The following is a 27,248-nucleotide window of genomic DNA, read 5'->3' on the forward strand; positions in this document are numbered from 1 at the left end:
AGAGTGGACGGAGGAGTTTGCCTCACCAGCCTGGACTGAGCAGCTGCTGGGCCACCATCCTGGGTGGAGGAAGCCTGGAGAGGAGAGGACAGGACAGCAATGAAGCCCAGGTCCTCAGCTGTGCAGCTGAAGGACACTCATGTCAGCCTGAACTGCTGAGCTACAGATGGCTGGACTGTGTGCGGGGCTCTCTGAAGGGCTCTTGGCTCACATTCCTCCTGGTTGGTCCAGGGTGGAATTGCTGCTGAGACTGAGTTTAAAGTCAAGATTCCATTGTCCACTGGCTGCCCCATAGTGCCTCCTGAGTCAGAGTGGGCTTCAGGGAGATGGTGGAGATGGGCCCTCAACACAGCTGCAGATGGAGTGTGTGGGAATGTGTTCACATAGATGAGACAGTGCAGAGCCAGAGGGCAGAGGGCCTGGGGCCTGGGCACTGGTGCAGATGCCTGGGCTCAGACCCACCTGGACCCATGTGGACCTGGGAAGGTCATGCAATCCTGTGTCCTCGGTTCTCTGCACTGTCACTTGAGCAGTGACATGTGCCTCCTTGCTGGTGTCCTGAGGCTGAATGTAATCAGATGCAGGTAAAGCCTCAGGATAAAGTGCCTGGCTCAGCATAAAGGAGCACAGGCTCAATTTTAAGCATCTGGGAGGAAAATCCACACACTGGCCAGTGGCTGCCTCCCTGGAGGGAGCTGGCTGGCTGAAGACAGGGAGGGTGAAGGGTCCTCTGCTCCTCTGCTGTGTGTGGTGATCCACAGCTTATGGGGAGCGTTTGCATCATGCTTGTGATCCCCAAGTTGACCCTGTGAGAAGCACTGAGTAGAGAGAGTTCACAGCTGAGGAGTTTGCATTTACAAGGAGGGACATGCCAGAGCTGCCAGACCTGGGACAGTGATGTAGCTGCTTTCCTGAGGACAGACACCTGAATTCTCAGGCCTCTGGTCACACCCTGGACCACTGAACCAGGAGCTCCCCCCACACTCTTCCCCAAACATAGTGACCAAACACTACTGCATGGCAAATAGCTGCCACCTTAGAAGAGGTGGCTGAGCCAAGCAGGCTCAGGTCCTTGACCAGCCTTCTGTCTCTGGGCCTCAGTCCCTGAGCCAAATGAGATGCAGTCCACATCAAAGCAGCTCCTCTGGAGGACAAGACGAAGTTTAGATGTGGGGCCACACTTCAGGAAGGCCACACACCAGCTGCCTCGTGGGGGACCTTCCTGGTGATGAGTACAGCACTCTGGGTCCAGTGTCCACCTGGCTCTCCAACTGCATCAGAACTCAGGACATTCCACACCAACTGTCGCTGCCAAGAGTCCCTTCCCTCCCACTGACCAAGGCTGGGCAAGCAGTTCCTGGTGACTCTATGATAAGTGGCCCTGGGCTGCTGTTTCTGTGCTATGAAGTGGGTCTGTGTCTCCACTGTGGGCGGGGGGACCACACACATCTGTGGGAACTGAGCAGGTGGCTCAGGAGAGGTGACTCAATTCCAGCACAAAGCAGAGTTTGAATGTTCACAATAAGAGAGAGATGTGGTTATTGTGTAACTCATTAAAAATATCTTGATTTCTTAAAATGATGAGATGTTATAAATCTATATGAACCCACATGGATATAATTCAGAAAGACAAAAAAAAAGAAAAATGGATGTGTGAAAATAAATAATATATGACAGTAAAATACCACATCATGTGATATTTAATACACCATTAAATCATATACTTTTGTGATCCAAGTAAAGATGCCAGTAAACGAGGTCTAAATCTGAAATCACGTTGTGTCTGCCTTGCAGCTCTGTGGCTGTGGGACCCTGGGTGCCTGTCGGGTGTACGTCCTATGGGAGTGGATTTTATGGATCATGAAGTATCTCCCTGGAGGTGTTCAAAATGAATGCTGGGGGCTCTTCCCTAGAGTGATGCATAACTTTATTTAAAGCAGCCGCCACAGTTTCCAATGACCCTTTTATGGAATTGCTGTAGGGATTCAAGTCACAGCCATCCTTACTCACTAGCATGCTTTTTTCTGTTCTCCAAAGCCTGGACGTTGGGAGCATGACGTGAGGAGAGGCTGCAGTCAGGGTTCCAGCTGAGCAGCTGCTGGGTGGGTGGGCAGAGCCATCGCCTCCTGCCGGGGCCAGCTTGGCAGCCCAGAGAGGGAGGACGGGCCAAGTTGGTCAGCTGTCAGAGCAGGACCAGGTGGTCTGCCGCTTTGCAGCACAGGGGCATCTCACCAGCTCCTTCATCCACCAGCTCCTGTTGCAGAGTAAGGACGAAAGGGAAGTTTCCGTTTATCGTCAGCTCCCTAAATACGATCAGCAAGCAGCGCGTGTTTGTAAGAAGTATGAGTCGAACTCAGTAGGAGCACTCTGCTTACTAAGTGTCTGAGCGACTGGGAGGAGAGCTCCAGCAAACCAGCCCTGGAGGGCAGCCTGGTCCTCCCTGAGGGCTTCTCCCATGTGCCCTCGGCATCTCCTCAGGGCCAAGTCCCTTCTCGGACCAGTGCGGGACCTTGATGGTGACAAGCGCAAAGTGAGCCTTCTGCACGGGTCGAGTCAGAAGTGCTCCGGGTGAGTGTGGGGGCCATCCCCCTGTGGTCCCTGTGTCCACCTGCTCAGGTGGCTGGGCACACAGTCCCAGGGACTGTGACCAGCACCCTCAGTAGGGGTGTCTCCCCTGGGTGAGGTTTGTCCTCCATGCCTCCTGGTCGGGGAGGCTGGATAGGGGGTGGGACTGGAGAATGGGAACTAGAAGGGAGGGCTGGGAGGAGAGGGGGTGAAGATGGGGGAGTGACCGCAAAGGGGAGCCAGACGAACAGCAGGGTGGCGAGTAGGTGGCCTGGGGACCACGGAGGAGGAGCTGGGCAGGGAGCCCCTCAAGGCAGGGAGCTGGGACGGGACCTTGCTGGGGAGAGGAGGGAAGGTGGGGCAGAAGCCAGACAGGGAGGGCTTGCCCTGGGCAGCGGGCTGCGGGCTGGCGGCCTGGCGGGGCAGGGCAGGGAGGCGGGTGATCGGGCGGGAGGGCGGGGGCACAGCAGCAGGGCGCGGGGGCTGGGGTGCAGCAAGTGGGGGCAGCTTCCTTGTCATGTCTGTCCAGGGCAGAGGTGCTCCTGGGTGGTCACTGGCAGACAGTGCCTGAGCCCGTGCAGAAGGCCTCCCACAGTTCTCTCCTCGGATTCCAGGATAGAAGAAGGTGCATTATGACGCTCCGTGCCCCTCCCTTCAGTCCACTGGGTAGACCAGCCAACAGGGCACGGGCCCGTGTCTAGGTTTAAGGTGGTCCCGGGGAACAGCAGAGAGAGAGGTGCTGTCATAGTCGTCCACGTCTTCGGGTGACGGGCAGTGTGCAGTTGGCCGAGGGTCCCTGTGGTCCCACACCTTGTTCCCTAACTCAACTGCCTCTGTGTGACGATGAAATGACAGACAGGAGCATGTGTCCTCCTGAACCTGCTGTGCTCCAGCTAAGGGGCCTCCATCTTGACTCCTCACCAGCATTTCGGCCTCAGAGGACCCACCCCTGCTGCTGGGCACCCCTCCTCTGATCTCTGGGGTGCATAGTGGGAAGGCTGGGGCTGCTCCTGGGAGGTGGGCGCACTCGTCACAGCGACGGGACTCTCCTGCAGCTGACTGTCCTCAGCACTCTCTGGCTTTGCTTGGAATGCTGTTGAAATGCATCTCCTTGTTTGAGGACTGGAGTCTCTGAACATAGCTTTCGTGATCACAGGAACATTTCTAGAAAGTTCTGTGTTGTCTTCAGTCCAAGAACACTGAATCATGGCTCAACCTGGGTGGCTAACAGATCTGAGGACCCCTAACTGTTGCAATAGGCAATTTCTAAGAAAGGGGTTCCACACAGAGTTAGGGTTCAGTGATGTTGGTACCTGCGTGTAGTGAGCGGCCATAGGTCTTCACCTGGGTGATTCCAGAGTGCAGACCGTCTTCAGTGTCCACCTGGGGTTAAGGGAGCCCCAGGAGGGTCAGGTCGAGTTTGTGTGAGTCAGGACTCCACTGCGGTGGCCAAGAGCCCGGCACCACCAACATAAGGGAGGAAAGGTTCACTCCGCTCCTGGTTCAGAGGTTTCAGTCCACGCTGGTGGACTCCCTCGTTTCTGGGCATGGCAGGCAGGAGGGCAGAGCAGCGCCACGCTCCTCCTGGAGATCTGCTGCTAGACCTTTTCCCACGTCACGAAGGATGGCAAAAGAGAGCAGCGGGACAGAAAGGAGACACGGAGCCGAGCACTGTAAGCGTCAGCGCGTGGTGGGCCTCCAGGGTGCTGAGACACTGATTCCATGGCGGCCCGCCACTCCCGCCCGTGGATCCAATCGACCTTATGGTCTCAGCATCCCCAAGACGGAATCAGCTGCTGGCTCTACTTACCTTCTGTTTGGTAGGATTTCCCCATTGACTAAAAGCCAGTTTCTATCTGTGAAATAGATTCCACTCTATGCAAAGTCTTCCTTTTTATTCTATCACTGATTATTTGCCTGTAGACAATCAAATATAAATACTTTAAAAGATTAAAATACTAAAATTGGGAAGTAGCCAGTCTTCTCCCCTCCCCAGAAGTCCCCTTCTCTCACCAGTGTGCGCCAGCCTCTTGTACTCCTGTGATGGGGACACCTAGGAGCCCTCCTGTCACTGTCCCTGCAGATGCCACCCTTGAGACCAAGCCCACAGAGGCTTCTGGACTCCTGAGGACACTAAGGGGCCTGCAGCAGAACAAGGGTTCACTGGTGCAGGCTGACCTCTTCCCCTGCCTAATGGAAGTGCTCCATCTGGATTCCACATAGTCGGAAGTGTAAAGGGGCTTTGTTCGTATGAGTGGTGCTGATTCTGCCTACCAGCTGTCCGACGCAGACTGTCCGTGAAAGCCAGCAGACCCAGGTCACCACCACATGCCTGATGAAAACTCGCGTGAGAAGGCAGATTTCAGTTTTGAAGGATAAGAGGTGGACGTGAGTGGTGGCAACCTGGGGCTGAGGGGGTGATTCTGCAAACTGGGCCCACGTGCTGATCTCCACACGCTTTCCTTTAAAAAGCAATTCACCTGCAGCCCCTGGCCTAAGCGGACAGGATCGGACACATGCCTCAGCAAACCTGCAGGAAAACACAGGCCAGTAACGAGCCAATAAGAAGAACACAGGCTAGCCTGAAATGGGGACTTTTTTGACCCTTACCCAGACCAGAAGCCACACCTCAGGGAGATAAGGATAATTCTCCCTAACCATAGAATCTGTAAGAACAGGTTCTAATGACAACTGGTCAGCAAGGGCCAAAGTGACCCAGAGTTGAAAATCTGACTTCCACGGGGCAAGACCAGGGAAGCAGGGACTTGAAAGTCTGATACAAACCTGCTGTCCGTCAAAGGTCAAGAGGAGGACCTGGACAGGGCTCTCTGGAAACTTCCTTAGGACCCCCAGTAAAACAGGAGGTGGGGGCGCGTCCACCACGTCCTCTCAGAGAGGACCCACCCCCTCCCTGGAAGTCTCCCCTTCCTCTTCCTTCCCCTTCTATGAACTCAGGCATGTTACCGTGGAGCGAGCTCAGGTTCAGCGACGTTTCTGTGGGCCTGAATGTGCTTTCCCTCCTGTGCACAAGACAGATGGCCAAGGACAGCAGGAAAGGGTGCAGGCCGGGTCCTTGGCCCGGGGCCAGCGTCCACATGCAGTGACGTGGGATGGTCTAGGCTGGCCCCAGACCGCGGGCATGTCTCAGTGACACAGCCCCTTCATGCCTCTCCCCTGAGGAAGCCAGCCAGTCACCACCCTCTTGTCGCCAACCCCGATCCACTTACAGGAGCCACATCTTGTCACCCCAAACTGTCATGGGGGCCGGAGAGACTCCTAGGAAGACACTACTCACCAGTCCTGGGTCATAGTGTGCTAATTCACGTACGAACTGGGATCCAATGTCACCAAGTGAAAACGGCCACCCGTCCCTGGACTGTGTGTCACCGCTGGGCTGTCCTGTGTGTTTCTGTTGGTCTCGGCTGCTCATCCTGAGGAGACGCGGGCTGCGCTGCTCCTGATAAGAGTTTCAACCAGATGACAGAAGCCAGGCTCCCAGGACAGCGGTGCCCGAGTTCTACCTTGTCACTCCCCTGGGGACGTAGTGTCGGGTTTGCACAGCACTGACAAGCACACTGAAACGTCTCACCCACTCTTCTGTTTGGGGCCACCTTCTAAGGCGTGGATCTGAACAGGCAGGTGGAACACAGGGTCCTGCCTCGTCCCTCACACCTCCCAGCACCTCGGACACGGCCAGAAACGTCAGGGTGTGCACTCTCCACACACAGGTCCACGCTGAAGTCTGCGGAAAATGCACACGTGCCACCTGGTTTAAGTGGCCACTTCATGGTGATGGACAGCACCTGGGCGCCCTGTCGGCTGGAGCACCCAGGCTCCCGTGACTGGGTCACCCCTCGCACGCTCAGGGCAGCCCCCCTGGGGCCACACGTTCCTGACCTTTCCGTCTAGGAACCGAGATCGGGCTCAGTCACCCTGGCCCTTCCTCCCTCCGTCCCAACGTGGGGTGTTCACACTCACGACTCCAGGTGAAGCCGGGAACGGCGGGCATTCACGTTCACAGGACAGGCGACGGGCAGGCGTCCGTGGCCTCCGAAGGTCAACGGCCGTGCTCTGTAGGCGGGGACACATCCTGAGAGAACACTCACAAGCAGACGCAGCACCCACGAGAAACTCCCAGACAGGCCCAAGCCTGCGGGGAGCACCCCCAGGAAATGAGTGGCAGTGGGGTTTCCTGGAGAATCAGGTTTAGAAAAGGAGATCCACCCTCGCTGCTGCTGGGAACAGGGTCCTGGGGCTCTCCAGAGAGCCAGGTGCCCCGTCCTGGCCTCTGGACTTCCTCCTGTAGGGACGCGTCCTGTCCGCAGGTTTTACTGAGCCCCTGAGTCCCAGAGACACGACGGCATGCCCCCATGTCACCGGGTGATACCGCCCGTGATGGGCGACGAGTGCTGCTTGCTCCAGTGTCGACGGCGAGCGTGAGAGAAGCTGGTGCAGCAGCGTAGACAGAGGCTTCCTTCAAGGTAGCGACGCAGACTTCTCGGGAGCGGGAGGGGGCCGCGGCCGGTGTTCTGGGGTCCCGAGGAGTGAGCGCCCCTGCCCTTCTACATGCTGTTCTCCTTTCCCCTTTATCTCTCTCCTTCCTGCAAATGTGACCAGGTCCAGGAGGTGCCAGTGGGGTGGCCGAAGGTTAGAAGCAGATGGGCAGGAGGGCCGCAGCCCAGGGGCATCAACTAGCAGCTCCCGCCTGCAGCCTCTTGGGAGGGTGGTACAGCAGGTGATCTTGGTGACCACAGGGCTCTGGCGTCACTGGTTCCAATCTCCCTGGGCGGTCTCCAACTTCCCGGACCCAAATCGGCCTCCGTTTTCTCGCTCTGACCCCTTCACCTATTCACACTAACTCCTGTCTTTAATTCTGGCTTCAGGGGTTTAGTTCTTTTGGCTTTTGGTACCAGGGGCACTTAACCACTGAGCCACATCCCCAGTCCTTCTGATTTTTATTTTGAGACAAGGTCTCGCTTAGTTGCTTAGAGCCTCCACTGAGTTGCTGAGGCTGGCTTTGAACTTGCATCCTCCTGCCTCAGCCTCCCGAGCCACTGGGATTACAACTGTGCCACCGTGCCCCACCCAGGTCATGTCTTGACTCTTTGGCACTTGGCCTCATTTCTCTGGGTAAGTGTTGGAAAGAGATGGGAAACACGGTCAAGTCAGAGGCTGGAGGAGGAGCCGGGAAGGCGGAAGACAAGCACACTTCCCGAGGCTCTGGGAGAAGAGTCTGGGAACAGAGGACACAGGACAAGGAGGAGGGAAGCGAGGAAGAACTGGGAACCAACAAGAGGTGTCAGAAGCCTGAGCAGTGGGGGGACTGGAGCAGCAAGCAGAGGGAATGCAGAGCAGTTCCCAGCTCCAACCTAGCCCCCTGGCCAGAGTCGAGGGCAGGCCAGAGCCCAAGCCACCCCAGGATGCACAGCCAGCAGCGCCGCCCGCACCCCAGTCCCCGGTTCTCACGCGTTGCCATTCCAGGCCAGGGACTTGGTCCAGAGTGCCTCCTCCTGCTCGGGCATCCTTCCACAAGCTCAGAGCCACGGCCGGGGGCCCAGCTGTTAGGGGCTGACCTGGGATCAGAAAACCCAGAGCAGCCACAGCTCAGCACCCCTGTGGACGCCCTGCCCGTTGGCTGGGTAGGAGCTGACTGCTTGAGACCGTCGTGGCTGGGGAGGGACTTAGCGGGAGAGCAGGCCCTGGCGGGAGAGCAGTGTGGGCACAGTGACCCTGCCCAGGGGTTGGCTTTGTGCAGGGGCCAGGGGCACAGGGGCCAGGCTGGCAAGCTGCCCTGTTCCTGTGAAACCCCTCAGCGCAGGACTGGGTGGTCGGGCTGCTCCCTGCCCCGGGAACACAGAGGACACGCACTGGGCTGAACACACGTCCACCTGGCGTGGCCACCTACGACTGGCACTCGGGGAGAAGGGCAGCAGCAGCCCTGGCAATGGCCGTGCCGCTGGGCAGCAGGACTGGAAACCTCTGGGCTGGGTCTCCGTGGGTCAGACGGCCCAGACTGGGTGGGCGAGAAGGGCCTGCGGAGGCTGCGGGTTCGCCACACGCTGCCCTGTGCGCTCACTGGGAGCCTCTGCAGGGGTTCAGCCTGGGCGGTCAGCTTCCCGACACCGGGAACACCTGCCGGCTGGGCCCCTGCAGTGCGTCAGCGTGAGAAGAGAGGAGCGGCAGGCGGAAGCCATGCCCGCCACGCCCGCTGCCCCAGAGCTGGCAGGCCTCCGCCTGAGAGCACCCTGTGACAAATGTCCGCAGGCTCCCCGTCCAGGGGCGCTCTGGACTCATTTCTTCTCCATCTTGTGCTATCACTTTTAAAATCTTATTTTAAGTTCTTAATTGCATTTTTCTGTTCTTTTTTCTCATATCTGACAAAACAGACTGCAAGCTGTCTGTCAATCAGAAGAAACAAATGTCATCACATATTGATCAAGGAAATAATTCATCAATTATACATATAATTATATAACAAGCCAAACCCAGAGCACCCAATTTTATAAGACAAACACTACTGACGTAAAGGCAGATGTGGACCTCAAAACAACAGTAGTGGTGACTTCAATACCACACTCTCTCCAACAGATGGATCATCCAGCCAAAAAAATCAACAAATGTCAAGTTAGATCACGCGACAGAGCTGACGCCATTGCTCAGTGAGACACAGCCGGTCCTGGAAAGACAGAACCGACCAGCCCTTAGCTACACTAACAAGAGCCAGCGGGAGACCCGCATAGATAAAATTAGAAAGAGAGGACACGGAACCTCAGAGAGCTAACACCAGTGATCAAACGAGTTCATAAAAGAGAACGGGAAAAAACCTTCCAAACGAATCCTCCAAAGGCAGCATCGCCTGTCAGTCAACACCGATCAGGACATCAAAAGGGACGTGTGCACCTGGGTGAGATCCTTGTCACTCACTCTTCCTTGGGTCAGGCGTCTGTTAGCAAGGGTCCAATTCTGCCTGCAATAATTCAAGATTCTCTTTGGTCAAAATTGTGGAGATCTGTGAACATTAAGTAAAATGGGGGCGTGGAAGCAGGAGCTGTGCTAAGCATGTTCCGTTGTCATAAAGGAGTCCCAGCCCAGGCTGTGCTTCCTGAATTTCTATGCCCCTTGACCTGGTCACTGACCCCACCAAGCTCCACCTCCACCGTCTCATAAAAGGGAAAAGCCGTAACACCCACAGCGATGACTGACTGTCAACCTGAGAGTGCCACCAGCTGGCCAGACACTTGGACAGATGTCATTCTGGGTGTTTCCATGAGGGTGTTTGGTTGAGATTGTCGACCTCCCTACTGTGAGCGAGCCTCCCCCTCAGCTAAAGCCCAGGTAGACTCAGGACTGACCTGCCCCGGAGAGGACAGAGACAACTCCCCTCTAGAGGCGGCTGTGTGGTAGCCTCCATCCTTCAGAGATGAACTGAGAGGCTGGCCTACTGCAGCCTCAGCCTCCAACCCCAGCTCTGTAGACTGTGGACTTGCACCTCCAGATCCGTGTGAGCCACCTGTTTCTCTGGAGATCTGCGACTAACACGTCCACCTCTTAAAATAGTATAGGTGCTAACCTAGAGAATCATAAAAGAGCTCCACGCTCAGGCTGTCGCTCATACTGTGCATACATTACTTACGTAATTCTCAGAGCAGCCCCAACACTAAGAAGAGGAGACTGGGGGACATTAAAAGAGAAAACAATCTTTCAAAGCCCACGAAACTACTATGTGACGGGTGTGGGGTGTGGACCCAGGCGATGGCCACAGCGAATGACACTATCAGTCCCTGTGTTACGCTGACCTGTGGCTTCAATGACTGTCCAAACATGGACCCTAAGAGTGCATTTTATGTATTTTGAGGCTTTAAAAAGGATGACTATCATTCAGTTTTCTCAATTTCTTTCAGTGGTTACATAACAATGTATGTGTGCGCATGCGTGTGTGTGTGTGTGTGTGTGTGTGTGTGTGTGTGTGTTCATTCTTGAGAATGATTGACATCTTCTGATTTGGACTGATTAAAATATGGGATATTGTCTCTGAGGTCCACACAGATGCCCCAATGCACTCTTCAAAGAGTGAAGATTGGCTTTTGCTCTTTAATTTCCCTCGTTCACTAACTTAATAGTCATCTGCACACATTCACAGGCAATGCTATTCATAGCTGTTGGACCCTTGTGTCCGTCTGGATTTTAATTGGGTCCTATCACCTGTCCTCTGGAGAGTGTTTCCTGCCTGCAGTTACCCTTGGGCACCCTGCTGGCCCCACACAGTCAGGACTCTTCCCAGGGCCTTTGCTGACTCCTGAGGGGCCCTCATACCTGGCTAGGAGGGAATGTGATTCGCTCAGCTTTAAGACGCAGGGCGGTGTTGTGCGCAGCTGAGGATATTCTCAAATCCCGTGTATGTTGGAAAATTTGGTCTAACCACCTTTAAGTCCTCGATTTGCAAAAGCTGAAGCCTTTGTCCTCATCGCCAGTTGAGAAGGACCAAGAGTAAGTACACAGGGACTGTTGTCCCCTTGACCCCTCCCATCCCTACCAGGCTCTGAGCCACCTCTGGCTGTTCTTTGGAATTTTTAATTTAGAAATGGAAAGGGCATTTCCATAAAAGCTCAGAGAGCATCCGTGTAAAAGCCCAACTAGTGGGTTTTTCTGTGAACAGGTAGCAATTTCATGAAAGGAATAAGTCAGACAGTATGCTAGTATTCAGCTGAAGAAATGGCAAACACAGAGCCAACTTGCTAATGATTCCATGGTAGCTGCTTCGCTTCCGAAATCTCAGGAGTTTGGTCTCTTGTGCAACATCTAAGACGGAGGCAGAGCTGATCCTTGTCTTGATGTCATCTTCACCGATTCTCAGTCCTCACTTTCACACAGACTCCTCTGCTACTCAGAAAAGAAGAGCTGTGTGCACGAAGTCCAGGACCAGAGCAACAACAACGTGCAAGCAGCTGGTACACACGCATGTGCGAGTCTACAGCAAGTGCATAAACGTGCGGTGAGACAGATGCAGCCGTGCAGGTGCTGCTGTGCAGCCTTGGGAGGTCTTGGGAGGTTGCCTTCCCAGCCACCACGACTGGCTTCTCCCCAGCTGCATCTCGGGTCCTTGCTTGGGTGTTTTCGACATTCCTATTATGGTTGCAAATATCTTTAAAAACCACTAAACACATGCAGTACTCATTCCAAAAAAGAGCTAAGTGATGCTCAATACAGCACAGAGATTGAGCAAGACCAAAAACGTCGGCAGGCTACAAAACACTGTAAATTATTTCTGTTAGCTTAGCTTCCTCTTTTTCTGTTTCAGCTGTATTCAGTCACCACCAGAAAACTGAAATTAAAATGCTTAAGTTCTTTTCTTGCTATGAAATTGAAACAACAGGACTCTTGTCCCTTCATTTACTGACTTGAGTTACCTGGATGCACAAGAACCCTGATTTCCCGATGGAAAGTCCAAACAGGAGTGTGGATCTCCTTATAAATAGTAAGCTGACCACAGTGCCTAGGCTGGACCCAAGGTGCTGTGCAGAACACTCTAATAAGGGCCTGAGAGTCATGGGTAGCCGCTTGGCAAACGTGCCCCTGATTGACGCAAGCGATCAAGCAGTCATTCCACTCTGCAGCTGAGGACCACCCCCCACCTCCGCTGGGGTGGAAACGACGCTTCATCGAGGGTGGGCATGGAGGGGCACAAAGGTCCCGCACCTCTGGGAGACTCAGGTACACGGCACCCACGCCAGATCTGCTCTGCCCTGCTGCTGGCTAGGGACCCAGGCTGTGGAGCGTCCACTCTGTCCTGCTGCAGGCTAGGGACCCAGGCTGGTGGAGTGTCTACTCTGTCCTACTGCTTGCTAGGGACCCAGGATGGTGAAGCATCCACTCTGTCCTTCTGCCTGCTAGGGACCCTGCTAGGGGACCCAGGATGGTGGAGTGTCCACTCTGCCCTGCTGCCTGCTAGGGACCCAGGTTGTGGAGCATCCACTCTGTCCTGCTGCCGGCTAGGGACCCAGGATGGTGGAGCGTCTACTCTGCCCTGCTGCCGGCTAGGGACCCAGGTGGGTGGCATTTCCAGCTGTCCTAGCCTGCCTCTGTTCCCCCTCATCTTAACACTGTTTTCTCTAGAGTTTGGTCACCTATCTTCACTTGAGAATTTCCCACAAAGAATTCGTCACCCCCTTCACCTGCCGTGTCTTCAGTAAAGACTTCATCCAACATTTTTACTTCACTGTTTTCAAAAGTAAGTAAACCATACTTTTTCTTAGAAAAGAAAACCACTTATGGGCGTGGTTTTCTTTTCTAAGAAACACTTTTTTTCTGTATTTGTGGAGAAACACTTTTTTTCTGTATTTGTGGAGACCAAGTGGAGGTTTGGCTGGCCACCTGCATATTTCTCCAGCTCTAAAATGATTGTGGTCCAGGTTTCCACAACTGAAGTTCTCCTGTGGGACTAGTAAAGGAACAAAACGTCAGTGAAGAATGAAACGTGCAAATTATAATTGTGACATAAGCCAGAGAGTTAATAGGTGACATTCCAGCAACTCAAAACTGGCTGCAGGACGATCCTCTAAGTCACCCCAGAGTGAGGACAGACAGCCGCTGGTGGTGAGAAAGGCCGTTCCCCTCACAGGGCCGCACCTTCCAGGCCTGGCGTCCGAGTTCAGCGGTACAACGAGGCTTGCTGATCTTCCCTGTGGTTTTCTTAAACGACTTCTTTGAGGCAGGATGGACACACACCAAACGGCACTTATTGAAGACGTGCTTGGAGATGGGCACGTGTCCGAGGAGTGACCACCAGGACCTACACTGGGACAGCCCCACGGCCTCCAGAAGCTTCCTCCCCTTCTTCTTAGGCTTTGTGTGTGGGAGGAGCATGGAGCCTTGTCTCTCAGCAGAGTGCAGGTGCCCCACACCACGCTGTCACCCAGGCTCAGGGCTGTTCGTGCTCCGCGGCCGAAACCTGGCCTCCTCAGCCAGCAGCTTCTGGTTAGCGCCCCCCACCAGTGAGGGCTCTGCCCTCTCCCTCTGCACGTGTCAAGCAGCACTGGTCCTTCTGTGTGTGGCTATCCCACTGGGTGTCCGTCCTCTGGGCTCATCGAGGTGACCTAGGTGTCAGGGCTTCTAGTTCTCTGAGGATGGACTGTGTCCACTGTGGGGGACTGTGGTCTTCTTTCATCCCTCATCCTGGCCTTTGTGAGGCCCCAGTGAGCACAGGACTGTAGGTCTCTGAGCTCTGCCCTGGCTAGTGTGATGGACAGGCAGGAGTAGACCACAGGGCCCCGTGGCCCTCCTGAGGACCTCCGCGGTGCTGGGGGTCTCCCCTCCAAGCCCTTGTCAGGGCCGCCCATGCCGACAGGGGCCTCCCAACAAGCGTGAGGGTTTTGGTGCATTTCCCTTACAGCCAGCCTTGTCCAGCCATGAACCTCTCGTCATCCCTCTTTGTCTTCTTTTTGGAAGTGTCCCCAGGTCTGTGGCTCAGTTTGTAACTTGTTCAGTTGATATTGAGTGACCGAGGCTTCTACAGACCTTGGCCATCTACCCCTGATCAGAAGTGGATCCCACTGCCTGACTCCCTTCCCTGGGGTCCTCACTCCGCGGCTTTGCTCCTTGACTGAGTAGGACCCTAATGCCTCTCTCCTTTCCCTGAAGCCCTACTCCGCAGCTGTGCTCCTTGGCTGGGCAGGAGCCCAATGCCTCGTGCCCTTCCCTGGGGTCCTCGCTCTGCGGCTGTGCTCCGTGGCTGGGCAGGAGTCCTTCGGTTTGCTGCAGACATGTGTCTGGTCTCTGCTTTTGTTGCTTTGCTCTTGAGGCCACCCCAGCAATCGCAGCAAAGCCAGGACTGAGAAGACTTTCCCTTATTTTCTCTCATGTATGGTTTCTGGTCTTGTGTCTGCATGTTTGACCTACTGTGAGCTGCCTGTGGCTAAGGTGTAAGCGAGGCCCCACTTCGTTCTGCACGCCGCTGTCCAGTTTGCCCAGCGCCATTTATTGAAAAGCCGGGCCTTTGCTGCCATGTCTTGTTGACGCCTTTCTGAAGGACCTGCCACTGCGTGCGTGGATGTATTCTGCGAGCTCTGCTGCTTTCTCCTGGGGTCCACGCCCTGCTCATGGCCGGTCCACTCTGCCGTGGTCACTGTTGCCACGTAACGGTTTTGACATCGGGACGTGTGATCCTCCCAGCTGTGCTCTCCTGGCTTAGAATTTCTTTGTGTACTAGGGATTTTGTGGTTCCTTAAAAATGTAAGGACATTTTTCTGTTTAAGTGAGAAACGTGATTACTTTGATTTTGTAGGGATGGCGTTGAGTCTCTGGTCTAATTGGGTGGGCACTGAACAACATGGAGCCCCGCGTGACCGAGGGATCCCTCCACTCGCCCGGTGTGTCTCCCCTTCATCAGGGCTTGGTGGTTTTCTGTGTGCAGGTCCACCACCTTCCTGGTTAAGTTTCCCCTTAGGTTTTTATCATTTCTGATGCTATGGTAAAAGGGATTTCCTGATTCCAATTTTTTATATTTTTTAGTTCCATACTGAAGTGCAACTGATTTTCATACATTAATTTTTATATCCTGTAGCTCTTCTGAAATAATTTATTTCTAAACAGTTTATATGTGTGTGTGTAGTCTTCACAGCTTTCTATGTGTAAAGCCACCTCTTCTGCAAATAAGAATAACATTCCTTTTTCCATTTCTGACACTGTAACTTATTTTTGCTCTCCTGGTCGCTCTGGCTAGGACTGCGTAGGGAGGGTATGTCCTGGCCTCCCCTACCCCTTAGGGAAAGGTGGTCACTTTTCACCAATAAGTCCACTAGCTGGGGGGCCTTTATAAATGCCTCTCTTGGGTTTCTGTAAGTTCCTCCTAGTCTCATTTACTGAAGATTATTGTTTTGAGAGGATATTGATATTCATGAATTTTTTTTTTTTTTTTGAGGTGCTGGGGATTGAACCCAGGGCCTTGTGCATGCGAGGCAGGCAATCTACCAACTGAGCTATCTCCCCGCCCCACTGTGGGACTTGCTGTGGGACTTTTAAATCTCTGTCTTCATATAATGAATCACTCTGATGTGCCTACAGGAATTGTCCTCCAAGCCAGAGATAGATCCTGCTTCATGGAGGTGCTCGATGTTTTTAAAGTATGGACACATTGTTTTCCTCATATTTGATTTAGGATTTTTGATATCCAGTTTCTCCGATAGGGTCCTGTGTTTTATTTTGCTAGGGTGTGTCTGTCTGGCTTTAAGTGTAGGTTACTCTGGTCTCATCAAAATCAGTTCGTAAGTTTTCCCTACTCTGCCTTTTGGAAGATATTTTAAAAGTTGATATTAATTCTTAAATGTTTTGGGAGTTTACCCATGAAACCATATGATCCTGGAATTTCCTTTAGTGGGACGTTTTTAACTATCAATCTCTTCTTAGTTATTGGTCTATTCTTATTTCATATTTTTGTTGATTCAGTCTAGATAAGTTATAGATTTCTAGAAATTTATCAATTTCTTCCATTTACCCAATTTATTGGCAAACAATTGTTAATCCCAGACATTTATGATTCTTTTTTTTTTTTTTTCCCTGCAGGATCTGTTGTAAAGTCTTCTTTGCTAAACATTTATGTGGCTTTTCTCTTTTTTAAGTCATTCTACGTGGAGTTTGTCAATCGGGGTGACTTTTCGACTTTACTCCTCTGTGTTCTGTTCTCGGTTTCTTCTGCTCTAGTCTTCATTATTGCCTTCTTTCTGCTGACCTGGGGTCTGCTTGCTTCTTGCTTTCCAGTGCCTGAGGTGTGAAGTCAGGCTGTTTATGTGAATGAGATCTTTCTTCTCTTAATGGTATTTATTGTTATAAATTCCCTTTTAGTACTGCGTTTGCTGCCTCCCAGATGTTCTGAAATGTGACGTTTTTGGTTCTGCTTCAAGATACATTTTAGTTGATTTCAGTGTATTCACAGCTCTCCCTGTTTCCTTGCTGTTGTTGGTCTCTAACTTCTTATTGTGGTTGGGAAAGAAACCTGGGCTAGATTCTAGTTTCCACCCGTGTGTGTGTGTGTGGTGCTGGATCTGCGTGTGCAGCCCAGGTCCTGCCCTGCCGGGCTAGTGCTCACTAGGGCTACAGCCCCAGCCTGTGCGGTCTGGCTTGTGAGACCTGCTGAGCCACCTTGGGACAGGGAGCTGTGGCTGGAGCAGGCGGTCCTGGGGTGTGCCTTTGGGTGTGTATTTTGCGTGGTGAGGGGAATCTGCCTCTGCTGGGTGGTGCCGCGTCCAAAGCTGCATTCCTCTGCCGCACTCTTCTGCCACCATGTCCTGCTCACCTGGCGCCCGGAGCTACCTACGGAGCTGGCCGTCTGTGGACTGAGACCTCTGAGACTCTCAAACAGGCTTTTCCTCCGCTGTTCTTGTCAGGTGCTTTGGTCACAGCAGTGGAAAAGCTGACTGCAACCTGGGGTGATGTGCTTTGAGTCGCTCCCCTTCATCCCTCTTGGCATAAAGTACTTTCTTTGTGGTGAGGAGACCTACAGTAGTAGTCTCATAGTGGCCTTTGATGAAGAGAGCGCCTTATCTTTACGTATTTCCAGTCTTGCTTCTCCTTTTGCTGGGTATCCGCTAGCACATTTTTGTGGCTATGGGTAATCTTAGTACTTCTGCCTTTCAACTTTTATGCTGGGGTTAAAAGTGTCTTTTAACCCTTTCTGGGTAGGTAGGTAACCCATGCTACCCTTTCTGTGTTGGCCAGCTTCTCCAGCTGTGACCAAAGGCCTGGCAAGAACAGTGTGGAGGAGGGAACCTATTTGGCGCGTGGTTTCAGAGGTCTCGGTCCATAGGAGGCTGGCTCACGGCTCTGGGCCCCAGGTGAGGCAGCACCTCGCCGTGGACGGGTGGCGGAGGACAGCCACTCAGCACAGAGGCAGGGAGAGCTCTGCTGACCAGGGAGGAGGCAGGCACCCAGGGCCTGCCCCAGGGCCCCTCCTCAGACCACGGTCACCACCGTGAGCCCATCAGTGGCTCAGCACCAGTTAGGGCACGGCGCTGACCTGACCGCTTCACCCCTGAACCGTCTGGCGCTGCCTCACGGTGAGCCGGGCGTAACAGTGGCAGCCTCCCTCTGTCCTGCGGTCTGCGTCTCCGCCCTCCCGCAGGCTCCGTCGTCCGGGTGTTGTCCTCGGCTGTCTGGGGGCTCTCCTTCCAACTTGAACAGGGCTCCCTGTGACCCGCTCCGGCAGGCCAGCTGCCGCCACCACTGGGGAAAGACTGGGGGGTGCGCGGCAGGGCGGGTCTGCCCGTTTGTCACACTGGCTCGCCTTCCTACGCGTTATTTGTTTTTGCGCAGTCAGCTGCTTGTTTACATCTTATGTCTTCCCTCTGGCCCTCCGGTACCTCACACAGCTTCGCCTGCTCCGGGCAATCTGAGCAAGACTCAGCCGACTCTGGAAGATTAGTGGCAGCAATCTGTCATTGAAGTCCCAGATGCCATTCACTGGCTTAGGGGTGGAGAGGAGCTTGACCCTTTCTGGAGCTGGTCTTGCCTGACCCTAACTCAGCATAGAGAAAGACCCAAGGATGGCTGGGATGTGAGCGTGAACCTATTAGCCGCCGTGCACGTGGAATTCTGCTTGGTACTCAACACACAGAGATGTGAGTGACGCTGGGCTCATCCTTCTAGCAATTCAGGGAGAGGGGTCCAGGCCACCAGCACACGGGGTCTGTGATTCAGGCCAGTGAGGCTCACCAGGGGATATGAAAATAGTGGACTAAAGCTTCAGCTACCAAGGAAGTTTCCAGAACAAACACTGTCATTGGCATGCATCTAAAGACCCTAAAAGTTCTCATTTTTAAAAAGCAAACAGTTTATATGAAAAACTGAATTCATGAAATTAAAGGAAACGTTCAAAAGATAATAGTCTAATTATTTAATTACAACTATATGCTAGATAAAATATCAACTCTAGATTATACAGGAGTGTGGAGAAGCATATATAAAACGAATCAGTGAAATTTCGAGTGTGTTCACATAGAATCTTCTCTTCCGGTGTCCACTCCGCCTGGACCAGTGGGTCTCATGCCAGCTGCGGGGAAGACGAGTCTCGCTCTTCATGCGCACTACTGCTGAGCATGTCGCGGTGAGAACACAGTCTGAAGGACACAGCGCGCAGTCTGCTTTTGCCACTCTGGATACATGAGGAGACTCGGTTTCTGTGTTTTCCCTGGGAAGGGAAGGAGGCGTGGCTGATACGGACCACAGCTGGAGGTCGAGGAGCACCGCCCTGTGCACACCGCCAGCCGGAACTGGTGAGCAGCCCCAGCGAAGCTCAGAACCTCTACGCACAGTGAGGTGGCCAGGTGTCAGCCTGACTGGACTGGCTCTGACACCCAGCTACTAACCAGAGACTAGCCAGGAGCTGCTGCTTAGGTGTTTGGAGTAGTCTGGATATCCAAACAGTTGGCCTCAAGTGGTGGACACTGCCCTCCACCCTGTGAGGGGGCTTCATCTAACATGTTGTGTTTGAAGAGCAAAAACTGAGAAGTTCTACCTCAGGCTGCAACATTAGCTGAGTTTCCATTAGCTGCATCCAGTCAAGATGCAGGTCTCCAATTTGCCGGTCACTGCAAGGGTAAATTTCTTAAAACTTCCCTGTTTCCTTCTTCCCCTGCATCTGTCTCTGTCTGTCCCCATGTAGGCGATGATGAATAGGCACACAGTCAATGCATATATTTACCGATTTTCCTATCAGTTAACATTCCTGGGAGACCCCTGACTGCTCCAGGTAATCTGCTTTGTAAAGGAACTTTCCCAGCACGGGTCAGGGTGATCTCATGGAGACAATGAAGGCCCTGAGTGAGACACTGCTGTGACACTAAGCCACCTGCTCAGTTTCCTGGGCACCTTTACATGTGAACAGCCAGGGGTTGTGGACGTGGCAGCAGATCGGGGAACAAGAGGCAAGGCCCATGAAATAGAAGGGAACGCCATCAAGGAAAGCATAAGGGCCATGCAGGAATTAGCTTACGGCTGTTCTCTTACTGATTTCGTTTTCCAGATGGCCAACTCCACCGTGGTGACTGTGTTTCTCCTGGAGGGCTTTGCTGAGGACCAGGAGCTGAGGGTCCTGTTCACCATGTTGCTCCTGCTGATGTTCCTGGCCACCCTCTTAGGGAACCTGCTCATCGTCACTGTCACCACGGCTGACCAGAACCTGCACACACCCATGTACTTCTTCCTCAGGAACCTGTCCATCTTGGACATGTGCTACATTTCTGTCACTGTCCCCAATGCCTGTGTCAACTCCCTCACCGGCAACAGGGCCATTTCAGTGGCTGGCTGTGCAGCCCAGATCTTCTTGGTCATTTACTGTGCCTTTGTGGAGGTCCTGTTTCTCACGGTCATGGCCTGGGACCGCTATGTGGCCATCTGCCAGCCCCTCCGTTATTCGACTATCATCAATGTCCAACTCTGTGTCCGCATGACGGTGGCGTCTCTGCTCAGCGGCCTGGTCTATGCGGGTGTGCACACTGGGAACACACTGCAGCTGAACTTCTGCGGCTCCAACGTGGTCCCCCAGTTCTTCTGTGACATCCCCTCCCTGCTGAGGCTCTCCTGCTCCGACACGTCCAGCAACCAGCTCTCCATTCTCGCCTCTGCCGTGGTGGTCAGTGGTGGCGGCTTCGTTTCTATCATCATGTCATACGTGCGCATATTTTCTGCGGTGCTCAGGTTTCCGGCCAGAGAGCAAGGGAAGGCCTTCTCCACCTGCGTGCCTCACATGCTGGTGGTGTCCCTGTTTCTCAGCTCCTCTGCCTGTGTGTACCTGCGGCCTCTGCAGACCTCCGGAGCGCTTCAGGACGTGATCTTCTCTGTATTTTATGCTGTAGTTCCTCCCTTCTTGAACCCCATCATCTACAGTCTTAGGAACAAACAGATAAAGGAAGCTCTGGGGAAAGTCATAACAAGTTTTCATTCTGGAAAAGTATAAAAAATATCAACTTTGAATTTATTCTGAGATGTCACTGAGACCCAAACTTTAAATAAAAGTACCTTGCTTTCTGGGTTCTGTGTGTTACCCTGCCCACTCCCAAAACACTCTACTGAGACCTCAGTAATCGATCTTATATAATTACTTTCCATTTGTCATCCAAGGACTGAGTAAAAATTAAGTACTATTTTTACTGTACGTATTTACAGGGTACAGTGTGAATTTTCAATACATGTATATGAACTATAATGATCACATTTGGGGAGTTAACATTTCCACCTCTCATCTGTTTTAATTTTTGAAAAGTTCTGCAGCATTTATGTAGTTTAATGAATTATTATGACTAAATAACTTTTTTGCAAATCATTTCAGAATAAGTATGTTATGACTGATCAAATATTTAAGCAATGTTGATAATAACTCAAATGAAACCTCCAAACACCAAATTTAGGGACTCAAAGGCCACATCATCTGATTTATTCAATGAAATATAAAATAACTACAAATTATATAATACTCAAGGCGATTCAAATACTTGAAAATTTAAAACTCCAAATGAACTTATAGCATACAGTATTTTTGCATTACAACCAATTTGGCAATTCGATTGGAAGGTGAAAAATGAAGCACTAAGCACGTGGCTTCAGCCCCACGGAGCGACAGAGCCGAGCTGCAGAGCGCCCTCTCCTGGATGGACTGCGCGTGGCCGCGCTCGGGTTCCTTATTTTCCCTCGCCTGTATGTGTTTCACGTCTATCTGAATAAAAAGAGCACGCTCATTTTCAACCGTGAAGCCGTGTGGACTCTTAAGATGATTTCAGTTTATTTGGATCCATACCGTAAACTTTCTCTGAACATTTAAGTTCACATTTGTGTGATTTTTTTCCCTCACCATGGGTGGAGAGAAGTAAGTTTTCCTTACCATGGTTTTTTCGTAAAGTGGCCTAAACTGTTGTCTCACAACAATTTTAACATATGCTCAAAATAATGGTTATTGAATAAATTTTGACATAACAATATTAGAAAAAGACATGGTTCATATAAAATCTAAATGGATACAACTAAAGACAAGTTCAGGAAATAAATTTTGTTCTATGATGCATTAAAGTTTTTTAAAATGAAAAAATAGGTGAATTTAATAGCTCATACAAATGCAAAATAGTCCATATATATAGGCAGATAAGAATATTGATAAATATTTATTTCTAAGCTGTGTCAGGGCAAGATAATTTGCATGTTGAGAAATGTAGTACGAAGTATCCTGTAGGGGAAATTCAGGGATTTTTTTGGTATCTAAATGAGCAGTTCCTGGTGAATCATGCTGATTAACGACCATTCTGGATAAAATTAATTGAATCTACAGGTTTATTCGCAGTTGGCTAAGCCAGATCTGAGTGTCTGGTCATGAACCAGCCCCCAAGGAGGTCATGGAAAGAACGGTCTGGGACCTGGGGCCACTGAAATCTCGAGGACCCTCGCTCACTTCGACTGATGAGAACGTGTCATGGAACGCAGAGGTCAGTTTCGGCGTCTCCCAGGCACAGCCGCGTTGGACTGGCCATTTTTCTTCCCAGCCCTCTGCGTCTCCATGCCTGGGGGCCGGGGTGCAGGAGCACCTCCCTCTTGCCTTCAGGAGGCTCTCGGGGGCTGCCCAGCCTTCCTGGGGAAGAGTGGCGCTGCGATCGGGCGCCAGGCCCAGCCCCGGGCCCCTTCCGCAGGCCCAGCCGTGCGGAGACGCCCCGCGTGGGCTGGTTTGACGCCGGCAGGCCACCATGCGTTCCTTCGCATTCTCACCCCAGGCTGTGGGCAGCCGCGCCTCGCCAGCACACACCCACCTGTCTTGGTCCTAAAACAGGGGGCAGGGGACCCTGCTTCCGCGGACTTGGAAGGAGGAATCGCAGGCAGCTACACGAGGGTCGGAGGCAGGATTTCCAGGGCAGTGAATGGTTCGGGACTGGACAAGGTTCACAGCAAGAAGCTTCCAACTGGGGGGTTTCTAGGGCAAAGCTATGGAGGTGAGATCCGAGGTGTCACCGCAGGTTTTCACCAGCCAGCTCTTGTTTTCAAGGGAAGTCTGAGGACTCCCTCCGAAAACGCATTCCCAGATACCTCGGCTCATGGGCTTTCCTGCATCAAGTGCTGAATTCAGTTACTGTTCCGCAGGATCAACTTCCTGAGCTCGAACTTGGTGGAACACCCCCTTGGCTGTGCAGAGCCCACTGTTCTCAGCTCCCTGGACCCCCTGCGGGTACGGTCCTGCCTCAGTTGAAAGACAGATGATTCCTGTCAGCGAAGAGCAGTTCAGACCTGCACCAAGGCTGCTGCAGCCCTGCTGCCACCCGGTGTCCCTTCCTGTCACTCCATCTTCGACAAGCGTCAGGATTTAGGCCAGAACATCATGGCCCAGAATTCCATTTCAGTGGCTGAAGTGTAGCTTCTTATGTGGAAACCTGTTTTCTCTCCTTTCTGGAGTAAGATCCCCAGAGATCTCCTTTAATGAGAGGGAAACCCTGAAGAGCCCAGCGACCCGTAGGTTCTCCTAGAGAGTCCTGAAGGCAGCCCGAGTTTCCCTAAGAGGCCTCCTGTCCAGTCTGCACTGCTGCCAAAGCAGCACCAGCCCCTGGGGAAGTCCAGCAACAAGGGCTGCGGTTTGAATCGGGCATGTTCCCCAGAGATTGTGCCCTGCAGCTTGGTCCTCAGGGTGGCAGTGCAGGTGAGCTGGGGTCCAGGATGAAGCGACTGGGCCAGGGTGCACTTCCTGGAAGGGGCTGATGCTGATCTCACGGTGAGTGGGGCCTTGGGAGAGCGCGTTACCTGGAAGGCAAGACTGGCCCTGCCGGGGCTCTGGCTCCCCAGCGCCGTGACACCCCCTCTCGAGATCTCAGGGAGGAAAAAGGTGGAATGAGGCAGACATCATTACCCTATGTACATGCATGATTACAGGAATGGCATGCATCTACATCATGCACAACCATAGAAACGAAATGATGCACCCCGTTTGTGTACAATGAATCAAAATGCAGTCTGTAAAAAACTGAAAGATAAATAAAAATTTAAAAATAAAAAAAAGAACTCAGGAGGGCAGAACTGATCCTGGACCTCGGGTCTCCAAGCTGCAGATGAGATACGTCCCTTCCTCCATCAGTGCCCAGCTTTGAGAACTGGGTTATAACAGCAGAAAATGGACAAAGACACTAATCTTCTGCCAAAATACAGTCATATCAGTGTCCAGTAGTACAGCTTTGGTGCCACATGAATGCTCTCAGTCACAGACACCAACGTGTCAGCCACATGAGAGGCAGTGCTCTCTTGGACCCCAGACCCCGTAGTTGGTGTCCCATGCCACTATAGTGCCCTACTGCCCTCCCTCTACTGCCCTGCAGGCAAAAGTCTTCCCACAATGAAGTGAGCCCATAAAGTCGGAAGAAGGGACGGTTCCTTCAAATGCAGACACCTTTTTAAGCTACAAGAGTCATGAAGAACCAGAGAATCCTGATGCCACACAAGGAGCGCACAGTAAGTGTCCAGTAGCTGACCCCAAAGAATTGGAGATCTCGAAACAACAAAATGGAGACACAGCCTACCAAAACATTTAGGGTAAACCAAAGTGGTTCTGAGAAGGAAGCTTACAGTGAATAAACATCTACTTTAACCAGAGCTGGGTGTGGGGGCCTGTGCCTGTGGTCTCAGGAGGATCACAAGTTGGGAGGCTGAGGCAGGAGGACCACAAGTTCAAAACCAGCCTCAGCAACTCAGTAAGGCCCTAAGCAAGTTAGTGAGACAACAAAGATTGGAGGGAAGATAAATGAAATAGAGACCAGAAAAACAATAAAACAGATTAACAAAAACAGCAGTGCTTTTTTTTGTTGTCGTTGATAAAATAAGCAACAGTAACCAAACTTTAGCTGTAATATGAAAAAGAGAGACGACTCAAATCAGTAAGGTCAGAAATGAATGAGGCAACATTCCAACTAATACTGCAGAAATGCAAAGGGTCACGACAGACACAATGATGATGATGCTCACGATGATGTGACGATGGATCCAACAGCCCTGAATGTGTGGACGAATTCCTAGACACATTCACGGTGCTTTTCCTTGTAAGGTGGACGTGGACCACTGGGCCAGGGATGGGATGCTGTGGCCCAGGTCCTAGAGGCCCACAGGCCAGCGCAAGTCTTGGCAGCAGGCTCCGGTGCTTCAGGAAGGCCCTGGAGGCTTTAGACTGTGGGCCTTGTGGAAGGAGCTAGTCCCTGAGGGCACGCCCGGGAAGGGGTATCTGACCCCAGACCCTGCCCCTCACCCTTTATGTTACATTTAATAAATGAATTCAGTAACATGTGCCAGATACAAAATCAACATACAAGTGGCATTTCTGTCTACTAAGAATTTGCTCTCTGAAAAAGAAATGGATAACATTGCAATAAAATAAGACAAAAATTAAAACACTCAAGAATAAATTTAACCAAGGAGGCAAAAATGTGTACCTTTAAATCTATAAAATATTGATGCAAGCAATTGAAGAAGATAACTAATAAATAGAAAGATACTCCATACAGGTGGGTTGGAAGAATGAATACTTAAATTTCCGTAAGACTCACAGCCATCTACGCATACAGTGCAACCACCATGAAAATACCAATGATTCATCAAAACAGAAAAAAATGCAAAAGTGTATATGGAACCACAAAAGACCCCAAATAACTACATTGATCTTGAGCATATTAATGAAGCCTCAAACCTCGTATTCTTTGATGTCAAAATATACGACAGAGCTACAGAGATCCCAACAGTGTAGTACTGACCTAACAACACACACGCAGACAAATGCAGCCAAACAGAGATCTCAGAAGTAGGCCCTCTCACGTTTTCCATAAAACTGATTCTGTGAAGTTGCCAAGGACAGACAGTGGGGAAGTGAGAGTGTCTTGAAAAACTGGTGTCAGAAAAACTGTGTGTCCACTGATGGGGATGGAATCAGACCCCTATTTTACAGCATGTATAAAATTCAAAGTGTATGAAGAGTTAAATGTTAGAGCTGAAATGGTAAAAATACCAGAGAAATAAGGAAGAAAAGCAGTCTTGACATGGGGCTTAGAGAGTTTTTAATGGGACCCCAAAACACAAGCAACAAAAGCAAAGACTGACCATTTTAAAAACTGAAAGCAGGGCTGGGTTGGGAGCTCAGTGGTAGAGCAGTTGCCTAGCATGCCCAGGGCCTAGATTCCATCTCCAGCATTGCAGAAAAGAGAAAAAGAAAGAAAAAACAAAAGCAACAAAACAAAAGCAACCGAGGCAAATGACCTAAATGAATGCTTTTCAAAGGAAGCCATACAAACAATCCACTGCTATAAGAGAGAAAAGGTTCAACATTAGTACTTGTCAGTGGAATGCAAATTAAACCACAGCGAAGTGCCACCTCACACCTCATACCTCACACCTCCTTATCAAAAAGGCCAAGGGTAACCAATGTGGCAAAGGTGTGGAGAAAAGAGAGACCCATCTAGCGCTGGGGGAAATGTAATTAATAATCCTTATGGAAAATATACAAGTTCCTCAAAAGTTAAGCATAGCACAGGAAAATGAAAGTGAAAATTATTTTTATAATTTAACAGAGCAGAAATTTTCATTTATTCCACATATAGGGACAGGATAGATTTGAGGAAAATGATATGGATTCTCTTACCAAGCTGCCTGGGGCCAATTCTCGTTTGTGCCGATCTCGATCTCAGTTGTGGGAACGTGGGCATGTTCCTGACTTCCTGACTTCCCACTGGGCCTTACATCAGTGGGGTGTGGATGGAATAAAGAGCAGCAGTACTGCCATGTTATTGTGAGTCCTTACAGATATGGATATAGCATAACATATCTAAGCAGTGTCTTATGGAAAGCCAGTGCAGAAAACTCGGTGGATTTTACTATTCAACAGCTCAAGGGAGAAAAAGTGACCATTGCAACGGATACACATATGAAATCAGGTTTAATTTCCTGATAAATTTATAGAAATTGACTAATGAAAGAAAAATATTCTTGAAATATCTGGCCCTAATCTACGACATGCCGGCCTGTTCCCTGCTTCGTTTGGGCTCTTTCAATGACCAGGTAAATCTGGTACCAGGATAGAAGTGTGTCCTCCTCCAACCAACTCTTGGGTCAGGGAGCTGTGGACAGACGTGGGCAGGGTAACACCAGCCAAGAACACAGGCTCAAAATAAAGCACGTCCATGAGTTAGAGACGCAGAGTGAGAAGAGGTGTCCTCAAGAGGTTGCCTTCACTGGACTTTTAAATATTTTATGTGACACTTCTTTGGTATTCTGAGGAAGCATTTAAAGTCCTATCAAACTAGAGTATGGCAGATTTTCTCTTTCTCCTGTCCAGCAGCTTTCGCTGTTTTGGGCACTTCCTGAACTGTCTGCCAGCATGATTTCGTCGCCTGGTTCCTTCACTGACCCACAGCGACTGCCGAGAAGCTCTACTTGTGCGGAGGATGGACCTCCCCACACAGCCTCCTCGGGGCTGCTTTGATCCCCTTTCAAGAGAGTGATGGGATTCGGGGGAGGCAGAGCTGCGTGGGCCACAGCCATCGCGGATCCTGCGGAGGAAGCCTCGCCTGGCGCCAATGGGCACAGAGCCGGGTGACAGGAAGAGCCCGAGCAACAGGAGCTGCAGGAGCAGGTGGAGGAGTCCTTCCTGGGCTCCCCACAGAAGGGATGCGAAGCACCCTTGAGATCTGGAAAGA

At 51.6% G+C, this 27,248-nt stretch overlaps 1 protein-coding gene and 1 long non-coding RNA gene across 3 annotated transcripts in view; one reads left to right on the forward strand and one right to left on the reverse strand.

Annotated features, from left to right (window-relative positions):
• Window positions 1–27,248, reverse strand: part of LOC306663292 — a 726,016-nt gene that overhangs the window by 640,284 nt on the left and 58,484 nt on the right. The gene's annotated exons all lie outside the window — the stretch shown is intronic.
• Window positions 19,132–20,509, forward strand: LOC306663322 (olfactory receptor 14C36-like; the record flags this gene model as incomplete). The annotated part of the gene is made up of 2 exons (XM_079143733.1): window positions 19,132–19,150; window positions 19,577–20,509. The coding sequence occupies exon 2, from the start codon at window positions 19,577–19,579 to the stop codon at window positions 20,507–20,509; it is 933 nt and encodes a 310-aa protein (XP_078999859.1). The 5' UTR covers window positions 19,132–19,150.

The sequence above is a fragment of the Sciurus vulgaris genome, assembly GCF_902686455.1.
Source record: "Sciurus vulgaris genome assembly, chromosome: 6".
Taxonomy (NCBI): domain Eukaryota; kingdom Metazoa; phylum Chordata; class Mammalia; order Rodentia; family Sciuridae; genus Sciurus; species Sciurus vulgaris.